Below are 16,869 nucleotides of genomic sequence, written 5' to 3'. Positions count from 1 at the left end.
TGCCCTCAAGTCAATTAAATCAGACTATGAAGCTCACTAGGGCAGGAACTTTGCCTGTTTTATTCACATGAAAAGTACCTGGCACATACATGGTGCTCAGAAAATATTTACTGCTTGAATAAATGAATGAATGTACCCCTATCACCTGAGACTCAAGGAAAAATTCCTTTTAAAATTTAGCGAGTAACTAGGCAACATAAGTTTCCATGGCAGCTCTGAGAAAAACATTACCTAATGAGGCTACCACTCGCAGGAGCTTGCATTTTTTCCACAATAAGTAAACCTTTCTTATTTCTGGAAGACTCTTGAGAGTCCCTTGGACTGCAAGGAGATTCAACCAGTCAGTCCTAAAGGAAATCAGTCCTGAATATTCATTGGAAGGACTGATGCTGAAGCTGAAACTCCAATACTTTGGTCACATGATGCAAAGAACTGACTCACTGGAAAAGACCCTGCCGCTAGGAAAGATTGAAGGCAGGAGGAGAAGAGGATGAGATGGTTGCATGGCATCACCGACTCAACGGACATGAGTTTGAGTAAGCTTCGGGAGTTGGTGATGGACAGGGAAGTCTGGTGTGCCACAGTCCATGGGATCGCAAAGAGTCAGACACGACTGAGCAACTGAACTGAACTAATAAAGTGCTTTGTAAAACATCTTGTAAAATATCCGTCTCAATAACAACTAGAGGTTACTCAATGTCTGCTGTGAGCAGGAGGGAAAGAGGGGATTTACAGAATATCTAAAGAAATGATAAGAAAGGGACTTCCCCGGTGGTCCAGTGGTTAAGACTCCATTCTTCCAACTGCATGGGGCACTGGTTTGATTCCCAGTCAGAGAACTAAGACCCAGCATGCCGTGCAGGGTAGCCAAAAAAAAAAGAAATCAAGAGTAAGAAACTAGGGGCTATGAGAAGAGACAGACAGGCTCAGACAGGTTCTAATCCCTGTGACATTTTGAGGTAATCACATTGTAAGAGTTTGAGCATGAGAAAGCAGCCACTAACCAGTTACCCTGTCCCAAACATTTGGATGAAAGTCAAATGCAAATACATACCTATGTATTATTCTTTTCTGACAATTCTTTCAATGTATCTGTTCTGCCTCGCTGCAAAACAATTCTTTGTTTTGTATCTGAAAAAAGAGTAGCACAGGTAAATGGATGAAACCTGTCAAATCAGACATCCAAGGAGCCCTTCAGCTAAGGAACAAGGAGCTCTGAGTTCTGGGAAAGAATCATAAAAGTAGTGTAGAATCACAATATCATAGCATATTCTTTGCATACTCCCCTCTATCATATCACCACTCAGTGGTCATTGACCTGTACATGAAATTTTCAGTGACAGAAAATCCAGCACTCTCCAGACAGATCTGGGCATTTCTGGTTGCTACAGTAGTCTTTATGTCAAAACTGGAATCTGACTCCGTCATCAGTCCCAGTCTGCCTTCTAGAATGGTTCATCCCACGGCACACCTCATCTCTTTTCCGTCTGACAGTCCCCAAACACATGAGGACAATTTTATTCTTCCTGAAATTCTCTTCTCCCACACCACCCTCCTTAAATCACCCCTTTCTGTGCTTAGGGCTTTCAGGGGCCCCCCAAGGTTTCTTGATCCCAAGGGCATGACAAGCAATGACATCAATATGCCCGGTACAGATTCTGGGGAAGGGGCTGGGCCACACGAGAACCTGGCAAATGTAGCTCCCTGAAGCGAGAGTACATGCAGCAACCCCAGCCTCTCTTCAGTCCCCATCCTCTATCCAAGGTTCTTAACAGCACACTGTTGATATTTTGGGCCAGATCATTCTTTTTTGGCGGGAGCGGGGGGGCAGGTGGCTGTCCTGTGCATTGTGCCATATTTAGTAATATCCTGGTCTCTACCCACTAGAAGCCTGTAGCATTTCCCCAGATGTGACAAATAAAGATGTCTCCAGCCGTTGTCAAATGTCCTCCAGGAAGGGTGGGGGCAAAAGTCACTTTCACTCAAGAGCCACCACTCCATCCAGTAACTCTGATTACCTGTCATTACTCTGTCTTCCTCTAGTTTAACAGATAACTCTCCAGAAAAGCCTATCGTGTATCAAAGCACTATTTGAAATATAATAGTATTTATCTTTATAACAGTATGTAATGAAAGGAAAACTTTTCTCCAGGGACTTTTCTGGTGGTCCAGTGGTTAAGATTCCATACTTGCACTCCAGGCAGCACCAAAGGCTGTGCAGCAGTGGCCAAAAAAAAAACCCAAAACCTCTTTCTTCCGATGTTAAGACTCTTCCAAGTAGTTAACCCACATTTACCTTATCTCCTACCCGAGGCACTAGAGATTACAGAAATGATCTGATGCCCATTTTCTATATCCGTTCAGGAAGTACCAATTGTGTAAGGTTTTTTCGCAACCTGAACTGAATTTAGGTAAAATATTCTGCCTGATCATGACTTTGTGAGACAAGTCATATACCTGTAGCAGGACCCTCCCACTACTATTCAAGTAATTTAGGCATCCAACCTGAAAACCGGAGGAGCTAGGCGAGCTTCAGGATGAGAAGTTGGAAAGGGTGACAAAGAAGGAAGAATGAATCTCAGCTGAAAAGCAAGCGGAAAAGGTCCGAAGAGATGAGTTCTCTTGAGTGAAGAGATGATATGCTGAAGTCCATCGGCTTGCCCTCTGGGCCCTCACCTCTCTGGGCGGTGGGGGAACGCTGAGCCTAGATCTACCCCTGGTCTCGGCCCCCAGGCCTTACCATTCACTCAGATTCTCAATAAATATTTATATTAGAAGACCTTACAAGGGGAGCACATCTGTGAAAACACCGCCGCACCCTCACAGTTTACACGGGGCGATCAGAACTGGACATGCCATTACAGGAGCTGTGAGGGCGACAAAGGAGAATTGTAGGGATCCGACATCGGATCGCCAGAAGCCCTCAGCCCTCCTGATTCCTAATGCCAGGGCCCCATCGCCGCCTGTCGCCGGACCCCGATCCTGCCTTCATCGCGCACCCTTCCCCAAGGTTAGCCGGGGCCTGGACGTCACCACCCGGTTTGGACCTACAGACCTCGCCGCTGCTGAACTCTACAGATCCTCCCTCCTTCCACCCAGTTCGCCAATTCCTCATGTCTTACTGAGCCGCGCCGGCCACCATCCGCGAGGACTTGGCGCGTGCATGACGTCATTGTTGTGCGCTTCTTCCGCACCAAGGGGACTATGGCTCTAGCACTGCAGCTACGGCTGTTGTCGCTCGTGCCTCGGTTGCTTCTGGCGCCTCGACGGGACCTGACAGTCCGCGGTCCCGATGAGCCCCTGCCCGTGGTGCGCATCCCGCGGGCTCTACTGAGGCGGCAGGAACAGCGGCAGAGCGGGCAGCGGAGCCCCCTGCGGCCGGTGTTGGTGCGACCTGGCCCGCTGCTGATCTCGGCCCGACGGCCGGAGTTGAACCAGCCCGCACGCCAAACGCTGGGCCGTTGGCAGGCTGCGCCACTCGTTTCGCGAGGCTGGAAGCATCGGCGCGCTCGCCAGGACTATTTCTCCATTGAGCGCGCTCAACATGAGGCCCCAGCGCTGCGGAACCTCCCTTCCAAGGGCAGCTTCGCCGATCTGGGTCTGGAGCCCCGTGTGCTGAGCGCACTCCAAGAAGCTGCTCCCGAAGTCGTTCGGCCCACAACCGTGCAGTCGAGTACCATTCCCCCATTACTTCGCGGCCGCCACATCCTCTGCGCCGCGGAAACCGGCAGTGGCAAGACTCTCGGCTACATGCTACCTCTGCTTCAACGGCTCTTGGGCCAGCCAAGCCTGGACGCCAGTCGTATCCCTGCTCCTCGAGCCCTGGTCCTTGTGCCTTCTCGAGAATTAGCTGAACAGGTGCGGGCCGTGGCCCGGCCCTTGGGCAGCTCCTTAGGCCTCCGGGTGCAGGAGTTAGGGGGAGGCCATGGCATGAGTAGGGTCAGGCTGCAACTGTCCAAACATCCTCCAGCAGATGTACTGGTGGCCACTCCGGGGGCTCTGTGGAAGGCCCTGAAAGGTCAACTGATCAGCCTGGCGCGCCTCTCTTTCTTGGTGTTGGATGAGGTAGATACATTGTTGGATGAAAGTTTCCTGGAACTGGTGGATTACATATTGGAGAAGAGTCACATAGCAGAAGGCCCCGCTGACTTAAAAGACCCTTTCAATCCCAAAGCTCAGTTAGTGCTGGTGGGGGCCACATTTCCCGACGGTGTAGGCCAGCTGCTGAGTAAAGTTGCCAGCTTAGACTCTCTAACCACCATTACCAGTTCCAAGCTCCACTGCATCATGCCTCATGTCAAACAGACGTTCATGAAGCTGAAAGGAGCAGAGAAGGTGACTGAGTTGGTGCAGATCCTCAAGCAGCATGACAGAGCACATAGGACTGGCTCCACAGGAACTGTTCTCGTGTTCTGTAACAGCTCCAGCACTGTGAACTGGCTGGGATATATTCTGGATGACCACAAAATCCAACACTTAAGACTGCAGGGACAAATGCCAGCCTCCATGAGGGCAGGTATCTTCCAGTCCTTCCAGAAAGGCTCCCGAGACATACTTCTCTGCACAGACATCGCCTCTCGGGGCCTGGACAGCACCCAGGTGGAACTCATCATCAATTATGATTTCCCTCTCACCCTGCAGGATTACATCCACAGAGCAGGGAGGGTGGGCCGTGTGGGGAGTGAGGTGCCAGGAACAGTCATCAGCTTTGTGACCCATCCCTGGGATGTGAGCCTGGTTCAGAAGATTGAGCTGGCAGCTCGCAGGAGGAGAAGCCTACCAGGTCTAGCGTCCTCCGTAAGTGAGCCTTTGCACCAGGACACCTTACTACAGCAGGCTTAAATATGATGCCATAACAGGGGTCTTTCCCTGTGTGCTGGATGGGTGAGCACACTTGTCAGCAGGATGCTCTGGGCTGCTTAGTCACATTCTAAAGGCCCCAGCTGCTGGTCAACACTGGAGGGTGAACTACTGAACGTGGCTCTCTGTAGTCTTTCACACGAAGAATAAAGTTGATTTTGGCTTTGTATCATGTCATGATTTCTAACAATAAGTGATGTTTCTGTAGTTTCCACCTGGGGCACAATTCACTGGATTCTGAGAAAATTCACACTCCAAACTACTGCACCTAGGACAAAGGCTCCTTCAGTTGATGTTTTTGTTTCGACTTTATTTCCTGCCCCAAAAACCATCCATTCCCTGGTGGTCCAGTGGTTAACAATCTGCCTCCTAATGCAGGGGATGTGGGTTTGAACCACATCCCCAGGGTTTGAACCCTGGTTGGGGAACTAAGATGCCACATGCTGTGGGACAGGGCAGCTAAATCCCAGCCTTACCCTGTGGCCACAGCTAAGACCTTACACAGGCAAATTTTTAAAAAAAATCCATTAAGCCCTCAGGAGAAGGAAAAGGGGATGTGACTAGCAATAGAGAAATTTTCTTTATGAACAATGGCCATGGCAAGCTTAGGCTGTCTTAGTGAAATCTCTCTGGGAAGTAGTGGCAGAAGAATAAAAGGCAGACTGACACAGAAGTATTCCTTCGTGTGCATTTCCAGCCTCTGCCTTCTTTCCCATCTCTTGGTTGCAGAGGAAAAGGAGAGGTTAAACATTTTTATAAAACTGGCAAAATAAGCTTATAGCATCCGCTCACTATCTCCTATGTTCTATAAGCGTTATAGAACCTAGCAGCATTATATAAGCTTTGCCTAAAGTAAGGAATGGTTGAAAGAGAGAATACTTAAGAAAACAAAACTGCTCACACACTGAAAAGGATTAAGTTGCAAAGAACAGGAATAGGCTCAGAACAACCTTTGCCAAAAGAGAATATTGCGCTAAATGTACAGTCTTTCCCATATGAGGAAACAGAAAGATAAAAGAACTTGCTCAAAATCACACAAATAAGGACAGAATCTGGTCTGTGTCCTAAGAGTTGTGTTCTTTAACCACTAGGCTAAGTTTTCTCAAATGTGATTCACATGTAGAATAACTATACATTTGTTTGCCTTGAATATTCCTTGTTTATATCTATGCCTGCTGCAATTTTTAATATTGCCCACTTTGACTCTCAAAAGCAACCCCAAATAGACAATAATTTAGTCACTATCCATGGACCACTTTGGTGCAACTTAAGTTTAAGTACAGATCCCTGAACCCTGCTTCAGAGCTACGTAAGTTTTCTGAGGGTTGGTCCAAAAATCCACATACAAGTGTTTGTTGTTTTGTGGAATCCCCAGATGAGTTTCCCACCCTCTTAAGTTAATAAACCATGTATTCTGCCTTCCCCAGGTGCCCAGCCAAGTTATTATAAGGTATTGGTACCCCCACCGCACCAGAGGGATGCTCTCAGACAAGTAATCTCTGAAGCCTTGGACAATCAGTGGTCTCATTCTGGCCTACTTGCCATGAAAAACCTACAGAGCATTTCCCTACACATTTTACCTTCTGGCATTCCCAAAGGCAGTCTGCTCTAATTAGGCCTGACTTCATCTGTCCTAATGTGCACCCGCCAATTCAAGCAATTTAGGAGTAGACAGAAGGTTTTTGTGATTTGCAACCAGAGTGGCCCAACCTCTCAAATAATAGCCCAAGACGTCTCCACTTCCTGGGCACATCGCCTCTGCAACAGCCCCAGTAAACAGATGTCCCATCTTTGCTTTTTTAAGGTCAGCCACAGGGAGCCCCTGAAGAAGGTTATCTGCCGGGGTCCAGCCCCAGTGGATCCAGGGAATTCGAAAGGTGGATGGAGTCGACGAGGAAAACTTATTTATTTATTAATATAAGATTAGATTAGGAAGAAATAGTGTAGTAAGAAAATTAAGTAGAGAGAAGAGGCTGATTAACTTGGGTTACGTGGAAAACCAATAAAGCCCCAGACAAGGAGCTTGCACCGTCTACGTTAGGCCGCCGGCGCCCGTTCGAATATCGGAGAGTGCCCCGCCTTGGGCTCTCTCTTTTACGGATCTTAGAAGCCGGGACGAGTAAGTAGACACAGTGAGCCTCCACGTTCCAAGGGATCAGCCTGAAAAGGAGAGGGAGGGAGCAAGAGAAAGAATCGACACGGGGGAGGCCAGGCTTGTGCAAAAACCCCCTCCAACTTTATTATTTAAAAGGTGTTTATATACCCTAAATTTTACATAATGGAAGATACAGAGTCACGCTGGGGCAGCAGTCCTGACCCTTTCTGTATATCTTTTTTGTATACAAAAGGTCTCTCTCAGGTGATTTACATTATCTTCTGGCCAGGAGGCTTGTTAACACTTTTTGGCTCTCTTCCTTAATGAATGTTAATTTTGTTTCCCCTGAAGTGTTTTTCTTTAATCTGCATCTCCTTAAAGCATTAAAGTTACATCTCTATAGAACAAAGGTGCAGTGGGTTATAACAAAGAAGGTACTTAACTCAAAGATCTTAAGTTGCTGATACCAGGTCTACTACTTGTTTTTCTATATACCAACTATATCTAAAAATAAAGGATATGAAAATTTGGCAGCAAGTACTGGCTCAACAAATGAAACTTTTAATCAGTCCTATTCTAGTGATTTTGACTCCTCAGAAGCCCCTACATTCCTAGGATGTTTTAAGCTTCCTGTGCCTCCGCGGTCAGGAGGTCTCAAACAATCACAAGCGAAGCTGTACGAGTCCTGCAGGCAGGCTAGAAAGCCATCAGATGGGTTTTTGGATTGAAACACTCTTTCAAATGCAGAAGACTAAAGCCCTGAATTGACTTTTTCCAGAGAATGTCAGAAGAGTGGCAAAGCAGGCAGATTCTTATTTTTGGGGGGTGGATGCTCAGGAAATTCCAGGGGGAAAACCTGAGGTCTGATTAGCCTTGCCATCAGAGCTCTGCGGCATGACCTTGTCAACGGGTGGAATTCCTCAGGCTGGCTCCCGGCAGTTATCTTACATTGCCACATTACCAAAGGCTGCCCCAAACTTTCCTTCCTGTGAACCTGATCAGGCTAAGGGCAGAGCTGTCTCTTTCCTTCTTTGAGTCGGATCAAACTGTCTTAGTAACACCTCTTCAAGGTGTTAACCATGTTTTTCACCTGGGTTGCTACTTAGCCCGTTATCTCATCTTTTCATGGTGGAGAGAAGGGGGATTATAATGATTTTTGCTTTTAAGGGAGAGGGGAGTGTAATGCTTACGTTGTCATTTTGTCATGAGTTTTTTTGAATTTCCTGTTAAAATGGGTCTATCACTCCCACTTTGTGAAGTCATCAGGGCCCTCATTTTGCACCTTTAACATCTCTTGGTGTCACTTTAAATTGGGATGAGCTTGTCCTCACATTCCTATTGCTGTAAATCTGGACCCTGATATGAACCTACCATTGAGCAGAACCACTCCACTGCCTGTGTAGCCTTGGGTAGGCCCCTTAACCTCTTGGTCTTTTAAGTCTTGGCAGTTGTAAAAATGTGAGAAGGCTATGAATTTATATTTGGGGTAGAACAAGGTCGAGAAGAGTGTGTCTTTGCTTTTATTCTTTCAAACTGGTATGACTCCCCACTCTTCCCCATGGGTCCATATCTCACTAGTCCTTCAGGCCCACTGCCAAGCAACCTTCCCCAATTCCCCAGTCCACACAAATCTCTGTCTCTCTTTGGGTTAGTACCATACAGCCTAGTGTCTCTTAGGTCAATTTTGCCTCTCAAGCCAATCTCAGAATGTGGGTTTCTCTTGCCCACCCATGGCACCAGGGGCTGTGCCAGCCCACAGGCATACTTCCCAGGGGGTGTGGCTACTAGACTAGGGCGCGTGTGGGGAGGCCCAGGTGTGAGGGGCCAGGCAAGGTGCCTCTCTGCCTTCACTCTGCTCTCCTCCAAAAAACCCCAAGAGCCTGCAGCCTGCCCCTCAAGTCACAGGTTCCTTATATGACCTCACTGGGTAGTGATGACCTCACAGCCCTTATCACAGTTTCCATGGCAGGGTAACTGCACAAACATGCTACTCTCGGAGAAACTTCCCTACCAGTCCTCTACCAGGTAGCGGTCTTTGGCTGTGTAAGAGAGAATGTCTGATCGAATCTTCTATATTCACTCTAACTTGTCCTCTCTCCCCTGGGAGGGCAACACAGCAGGTAGGCTGAGACTGGACATCTGTATAAGAGGTGTTGTGTACACACAGCCTCACCTGGCCACCACGTGTTCCTTTTGGGCTTGCCCACACACACATCTCAGCACTTTCCCAACGAGTGCCCTGGGGCACCTTCAGAGACCCACAGTGCTCATTGCTGAGGATAAGCCCTGGGCAAGTGAGCAGGAAGGTCCTGGTCTTTAAATGTAGCCTTCCTCTTTGGGCTACAGGACGCTTCCATTCAGATCCTTTCCTGATTGGCCTCTTAGCAAGAGGCAAGTGCATTTTTGTCGGCAAATGATAAATGGAGCAGTTTGAGGAAGAGGGGTGCTCTTGAACTGCACCTTCAAGCCCAGGCACCTTCGTGCAGTTATGGGGACAGCTACATGGGTCCCCTAGGACACATTCCAGACTGAGCTGCTGCATACTGGGGGAAAGAGTGGTGTGGTATTGAGGGAAAGACCAGAAGAACCCAGGGGAGTGATGAAATGCTAATAAGACTGGAAGGCTGAGGAGATGGTGTCCCAGGAGGCTGATGCGAGTCTAGACTTGGTACCCACAATCTGGTTCTGAATCTCCTGGTCACTCTGCCTCAGTATTTTCTAATCTAGATAAAAGTATCAGAGGGCTAGAGTTCAGTGTGGATGAAACAGGCAATATAAATGGGGCGCAGGAGGGGTTGCCAAGGTGGGAGGGGTTCTTACCAAATTAGACTCCTTTTCCCAAAACTTGAAATGCATTTCCATTAAAGACAGACCTTAAGGAATATTTTCTCTGGTGTGGAAGGGAGAGGAGGGGATCCTGATTGCAATTATTTTCAAGTTTTCTCTGGAAACGGCAAACAGAGTTCCTCATCGGCTGCAGTCACAGGCTCTAGGAATTGCTTTGGCAGCCAATGTTCCTTCTCTAGGGACTCATGGGGTGATGGGCAGAGGGTGTGTTTTGGATATCAAGCAGACTAAAGGGCTTCAGCCAGAAACTGGGAGAGAGGTGAGAGGGGGAAATTCCAGCAGGAGACTGTGTACAGCAGAAGCGACTGATCAACTGTTTTCTTTGCAGCAGCTCTGGCTCCCATTTTCCCTCCTACACCTGGTCACTGCCATGTCCTCTACCGAGGGCATGGAGAAACACAGGCAGGCTGGCATGGGGACACATACTGCCTGGTCGGTGGCTACCAGGCCTATGGGGATGCTCCTGTGGCCACCCCAGCCAAGGTGGAAGCAGAGAAGCCAGTCCTCAGCCGCACTCCCAAGAGACAGCGAGCTCTGGCGGAGTCGGATAAAGACCTCAGTTGCTCCAGCCCCAGAATTCAGCGACTGCAGCATGGTGGCAGGAGGCTGACCCCGCAGAAGCTTGCCAGCTGAGCCACACTCTGAAAAGAGGGCGATGGTTTAACTGCCTAAGGGCAGCAAATGCTGCTTCCTGCAGTGACCCCCACTGCCACAGATTAGAACGTGCGCCATTCTGTCTGAGCCTTCCTTCCTCAACCAGGAGCCTCCTTCCACACTAAATGGCCATGAGCAAGGAACCTCAGAAACAGGGTTGAGAGTCTGCTCTGAACATCCCAGGACTGAAGCTGGCCTGGAAGAAAACCTGATGTTCCTCTGCTCAATTCTCAGGAGCCCCTCTGTGAGCAGAAGAAAGAATAATCTGCACACGGTGAGCCAAGGAGGACCCAGGAGCAGAGAGAAGTGTGGAGTAGCCTTTGCAGGGGCCCTGTCTACCACACAGGCTCCTGCCTGAGCCATTGGCCAGCTGCCACCACTACACACCAAGGGGAGCTGGGCTTTTCCAAACTGAAAGAAGCAATGTATGACTTCCCAAAAAGCCTCCTGCCTTGGATCAGGAGGCAGGATAAAGAGACCCAGGAAGACCTGCTCCCTGGAGCAAGAGCATGATCGAGAGTCAAGTGGCAGCAACCCCTCCCCGAGGCTCACATGCTCCTTTATTCCCAGCCCTTTCTGGCCCCAGCGGGATCCCTTACTGCTCAATAAAATGTTTTTCTGTAATAGTGTCTGACTTGAAATCCAACTTATCTAAGACCAGGTCCCAAACCTCCCTGTTTCCTTTAAGTATATTCCCACAGGGGGCTCCTGGTCCTTTGAGAACTTCTACCTCTAAAAAGACCCTTGGTCTTTCTACCTATGAGGCTTCTGCAATGACACTTGTGCAAATTGGGGCAGGATGTAGGCAGGTTCTTTAAGAAATGTGGAGCCTGATGAGTACTTCCCTGGGTGTGTGTGTGTGTGTGTGTGTGTGTGTGTGTGTGTGTGTGTGTGTGTGTGTGTGTAAGGAGAAAAGAGGAAGGACTGGGAAGATGTCATTCCATCTGTCGATCCATTTATTCAACAAATACTTACTGAGTACCCAGGTGGTGCTAGTGGTAAAGAACCTGCCTGCCAATGCAGGAGACCTAAGAAATGCAGTTTCAACCCCCTTTTTTTGGAAGATCCCCTGGAGAAGAGCATGGCAACCCACTTCGGTATTCCTGCCTGGAGACAGAGGAGCCTGGTGAGCTACAGTCCATTGGGCTGCAAAGAGTCGGACATGACTGAAGCAACTTAGCAAGTACACATGTACCCGTTATATACCAGCCGCTGTGCTGGTTGCTTGAGATGTTTCAGTGAGTGAGATGATCGAACACCCTCTTCTCATGGCACCCACAACCTAAAAGAAGATACAAACAATAATTTCAAGTAATTATAATTGCTATACAGAAAAGTAGAACAGGATAATGGGGTAGAGTGATGAGGGGTTGCTATGTTATACTAGGTAGTAAGGGAAGGCTTCTTTGAGGAGATGACATTTCAGTGGAGATGCGAGTGAAAGAATCCTGTGAGGAGCTGGGAAGAGAATTTCTGAAGGAGGACATGGCAAGCACAAAGACCTTGAAGTAGGAGTGAGGCTGGCCTGTACTAGAACTGGCAGAAGGGCCAGTGTGACCAGGGAGGAAAGAGAATGAAAGATGTGGTTGGAGAAGTAGGAACAGGCCAGATCATACTAGGCCTCATCAGCCATACTGAAGAGTGTGGCTCTTAAGTGTGATGGGAAGTTGCAGAAAGGATTTGAGCAGGGGAATGAAGTGATCTGATGCAGGTGCTAGAAAGGCCACTCTGACTGCTGTGTGCCATGGCAGTGAGTTGCTGGATGTTACTGGTGGAACGCCTCTTTCAGCAGTTAAGAGGACAGTTGATCCTGGAGAGTTGGGGCAGGGGAATATTAGGAGAGAAGAAAGATTACAGGGTTTGGGCCTGTATATCAGGCCCATCTTTCTCATCAGCGAATCAGATGTATATACCACATCTTTTTTTTTTTTTTAGCTACTTTTAAATTTTCTTTTAATTGGAGGCTAAGTACTTTATAATATTGTGGTGGTTTTGCCATACATTCACATGAATCAGCCATGGGTGTACATGTATTCCCCATCCTGAACCCCCATTCCACATCTTCTTTATCCACTCATCCATGATGGACACTTAGGTGGCTTCCGTATTTGGTTATTGTAAATAATGTTGCAGTGAACATGGGGGTGCATATATCTTGAGTTAGTGTTTTTGTTACTTTTGGACAAATGCCCAGAAATGGAACTGCTAAATCATCTGATAGTCTTATTTTTAATTTTTTTGAGGCACCTTCAAAATATTTTCCATAGTGATTGCACCAATTTAATTCCCACCAACAGTGTGCAAGGGTTCCCTTCTCTTCAGGTCCTCTCCAACAATTGTTTTCTTTTTTTGATAACAGCCATCCTAACAGGTGTGAGGTGACAAGTCATTGTGGTTTTGATTTGCATTTCCCCGAAGGTTAGTGAGGCTCAGCACATTTTCATATACCTCTTGGCCATCTGTATGTCTTCTTCAGGAAAATGTCTATTTAGATCCTTTGCCAGGATCTGACTTTTAAAAAGAGCCCCTCAGGAAGTTCCGCTGGAGAAGAAACTGGCAACCACTCCAGTTTTCTTGCCTGGAGAATCTCATGGACAGAAGAGCCTAGTGGGCTAGAGTCCTTGGGGTCACAAAGAGTCAGACATGACTGAGTGACTAACACACCTGTCTTTTAGAGATGCAACCTTAAATGTGGATGAAATAAATGTCTGATTTGCTTTAAAATATTCTGCAAAAGTGGATGGGTAAGGTATAAATGAAATAAGATAGGGCATTAGTTGATAACTGTTGAAGCTAAGCAATGGGTACAAAGGGGTTCAATATACTCTTCTCTCTACTTTTTCATATGTTTGAACATTTTCCCTACTAGGTAAAAAGAAATAAAAACTTCTCAGATGGAGCCTATGCTCAGCCAGATTTGGAATCAGTGAGGACTCAGGTGGTCAGCTTCACAGGGTGAGCTAGTTTGGCAAGCACTGGAAGTCAGGCAGAGGAGGGCAAGCTCCCCGTATGAAAGCAGGGAGCGGGGCGGGCGGGTCTGGGGCAGGGCGTGCTATGTGCAGCATGGTGTTGTGGAGGACAGGTCTGACAGGCCTCAGAGATGAGCAGGAAAGAGACAACAAGTCTGAACTCGAGGCTAAATGAGCAATCACGTGTGTTGTCGAGCAAACGATTGCTTGCTCGGGGCCGGCTCCCAGCACCTGGCGCCCCCATAGCCAACTCTTCTGTGTGTTATGCCAGCACATGTGATTGATCACTGGAGACTCGTCCAGCCCTCTCACTGCACACCTCAGCAAAAGGCCAGCACCGGCAGGTAATCAGCAAAGGATATCAGGACAAAGAGATGAATGGAAGGCATTCTCCTCAAGAGAGGGAGCAGCTGGAAGTCGAGACGTCCAAAGAACTATCTGACTTGCCAGGAGGGCACTACTGTGATCATGTGCCTGCCCAGCAGCTGGTCTCCCCACACCTGTCCTTCTCAGCCAGGTTTAAGGCAGGTAGGTTCTACTCCAGGGCCAGTGGGCTACTCTGCCTACCACTGCTGGCTTCCCCAGGTGCCTGCCTTATGAACCATGAACTTTCCCCACTGAAGACAAGAGTCAACCCTGGTGAGCCCGGCAGCGGTGAACAGGAGGTATGCAGTCAGACATGGCAGACTTGACCAAACAGCTGCCTGTCATTCTTCAGAGCTCTGGCCTGTCAGGGCCTGGAGCACACACAGAGGATGAGCTAAAAGAGACAAAGTCTGAGTAGGTCTGGCTTGGGGTCCCAGAGCCCAGACAACAGAAGACTAAAATATTTCTCCTTCATAGAATCTTAATTCCATTGTCCTTACAAGCTTCCCCCAAATGGGAGGCATGGGGATAAATAAGGAGCTTGGGATTAACATATACACACTACTGTATATAAAACACAACTAACAAGGACCTACTGTATAGCACAGGGAACAATATTCAGTATTTTGTAATAAACTCTAAGGGAAAAGAGGCTTCCCTGGTGGCTCAGGAGTAAAGAACCTGCCTGCCAATGCAGGAGATGCAGGTTCCATCCCTGGGTCAGGAAGATCCCCTGGAGAAGGATATGGCAACCCACTCCAGTATTCTTCCCTGGGAAATCCCATGGACAGAGGAGCCTGGCAGGTTACAGTCCATGGGGTCACAAAAGAGTCAGACACAACTTAGTGACTAAACATCACACCAACACATAAAGGAAAAGAATCTGAAAAAGAAAAAATATATACACACACATATCTGTGTGTGCATGTGTGGCTGAATCACCTTGCTGTAACCTGAAACGACACAACTTTGTAAATCAACCATAGTGAAAAAGTAAAAGTGTTAGTCGCTCAGTTGTGTCTGACTCTTTGCGAACCCGTGGACTATAGCCGCCAGGCTCCTCTGTCCATGGAATCCTCCAGGCAAGAATACCGGAGTGGGTAGCCATTCCCTTCTCCAGGGGATCTTCCTGAGCCAAGGAGATCAAACCTGGGGCTCTTGTATTGCAGGCAGATTCTTTACCATCTGAGCCACCAGGGAAGCCCAAATCAACTATAATTCAATTTTAAAACAAAAAAGAAATATCAATCAGAGAAAAAAATGAGGCTGGTAAAAACCTACCTAGTGGGCCATTGTGAAGACTGAATGTACTATGGGCTACTAACCGGCAGCATAGCTCTGGGCACACAGTTAACTCTGGCTCCCTGGATGCACTGCCACTGGCTGTCACATCTCCGTGTTCTGGGAAGGAAGGGAAGGCAGCAGCCTCCCACGCTCCCAGTCAACTCACTCTTCACTGGATGCTGGTCAAGTGCTTGCTGTGCTCAAGTGTGGTGCCAGGTGCCAGAATGTGGTGGTCGTGGCCTTACTGAGTTCACTTGCCAGCTCCAACAGGGGCAACCACTTCTGACTGCTGGGGCAGGGTGGGGTGGGGAGGAAGAGGGAGAGGTCCCAGCAAAACCTGAACCTGAGCAGTCTGAGAGGTTCACTCATGCCCCTGTTTTTAGAGAGGGTAAGTTGCCAAAGAGGGTTTGGATTTAGCAGAGTTCTCCATGGTATGTTCAGCCCTTCCTGATGGCAAGATTTCCTCCCCTGGCCCTGCCTCAACAGCGCCACCATTTAGAGGCTGAGGGGCAGCATGGCTGGTGTGGCCAGAAAATAGGGGGCAGAGTGGTGGTGGTGGTGGTTTAGTCGCTAAGACATGTCCAACTCTTGGGACCCTGTGGACAGTAGCACACCAGGCTCCTCTGTCCATGGGATTTTCCAGGCAAGAATACTGGAGTGGACTGCCATTTCCTTCTCCAGGGGATCTTAGAGGTTTGTGTTATTTGTTGAAACTGGAGAAGCAGGTGAGGGCAGACTCCCCAGGACTTGAAAGCCAAATAAAGGAATACAAGGTTTAGGAGCAACAAGAAGCCACAGAAAAACTTTGGGCAGGAGGATGGCACCAGATTTTTCAAAGCGAGACAGGGTATGCCTGCTCTGTGGGAAATGAACTGGAGATGGGGAGACCAGAAGGAGGTGAGAGATGAAAATGACCTGTACTGGGAAAGGAACGGTGGGCATGGAAAGGAGACATACCCGGAAGCTGTTTGGAGGTTGAATCAGCAGAACTTGAAGATGCCCTGAAAGGGGAGGGGTGGGCAGAGAGTAGAGGGTATCATGGATGACATTCAGGTCAGCTCTGGAGCCAGGCCCTGGGCTTCTCTGCCTCCATCCTCTTTTCACTTCTGCCCATTGTCGGCAGCACCTGGGAAACTTTTGTCACAACCTCTGCCCCCAAACTGTCCCTGTGTCCGGGGGGATCCTAGAGGACAAGACTTTGCTAGTGTGCTCGTTTCCCCCTGGTGGGGACAGGGCATGAAGATGCTTTGGGTGAGATTAAGGGAACAACACGTCACCTTGTTGGCTAAAATCTGCTTGCTGCTTGGGTGTGAGTAGTCCCATGCCCCTGAGTATATAAGAATGTACATGTGTGTGTGTTTCCATAATCAGCTTTATATGGTCACCTCAAGGCCATGGCCACCAGTGCCAGCCTGTTTAAGGACTGAAGCTGAACATTACAGAAACGTTGTTGCCTGGCTAATCTTCTACAGTAATGGTGCCTACCTTCTCTAGGTCAAAACAGCCTGTCTAGACATCTGGTCCCCACAGAATAGCTAAAAAAAGAAAGAAAAAAAAAAAAAGGCTAAAGTCTCTCTTTTCATTCCTCTGTCAGCAGCTGCTGTTTGTCTGCACTTCCTGGAGGTCTATCAAGAGTGGAATGAACTGTTTATCCCCCAAACTCATTTTTTTTTTGGCCTGGAAACCAGCCCAAGAATTTCTCCTCCCTCTCCCCACTGTGAGAGTGACTGTGGGGCCTGCTGACCAGCAAGGGGAGGGAAAGGAGTCAGGTGTGAGTTTGGGTGCCCAGGACAG

At 48.3% G+C, this 16,869-nt stretch overlaps 3 protein-coding genes across 5 annotated transcripts in view; 2 read left to right on the top strand and 1 right to left on the bottom strand.

The window, feature by feature from the left end:
* Nucleotides 1-3,156, bottom strand: part of DUS2 (dihydrouridine synthase 2) — a 32,104-nt gene extending 28,948 nt beyond the window's left edge. Inside the window, exons 1-3 of one of the 3 annotated variants that reach the window (XM_005692167.3) lie at nucleotides 3,056-3,132; nucleotides 2,506-2,582; nucleotides 1,055-1,131 (exon numbers count right to left, since the gene is read on the bottom strand). The gene's annotated coding sequence lies outside the window, so the exon portion shown is untranslated. Of the gene's footprint in view, nucleotides 1-1,054; nucleotides 1,132-2,505; nucleotides 2,583-3,055 lie in introns of all 3 variants that reach the window. The other 2 variants (XM_005692170.3, XM_005692169.3) reach the window with 2 other exon arrangements.
* Nucleotides 3,170-5,029, top strand: DDX28 (DEAD-box helicase 28). The gene has a single exon (XM_005709665.3). It carries the CDS (start codon nucleotides 3,205-3,207, stop codon nucleotides 4,840-4,842), a length of 1,638 nt encoding a protein of 545 aa, XP_005709722.3. The 5' UTR covers nucleotides 3,170-3,204; the 3' UTR covers nucleotides 4,843-5,029.
* LOC106503098 lies at nucleotides 8,973-10,596 on the top strand. The gene is made up of 2 exons (XM_013971074.2): nucleotides 8,973-9,075; nucleotides 10,131-10,596. The coding sequence occupies exons 1-2, from the start codon at nucleotides 9,009-9,011 to the stop codon at nucleotides 10,433-10,435; spliced, it is 372 nt and encodes a 123-aa protein (XP_013826528.2). The 5' UTR covers nucleotides 8,973-9,008; the 3' UTR covers nucleotides 10,436-10,596.

Source organism: Capra hircus, chromosome 18, assembly GCF_001704415.2.
Source record: "Capra hircus breed San Clemente chromosome 18, ASM170441v1, whole genome shotgun sequence".
NCBI classification, from domain to species: Eukaryota; Metazoa; Chordata; class Mammalia; order Artiodactyla; family Bovidae; genus Capra; species Capra hircus.
Note: the sequence above shows the minus strand (reverse complement) of the source record. Positions and strands in the feature narration are given on the sequence as shown.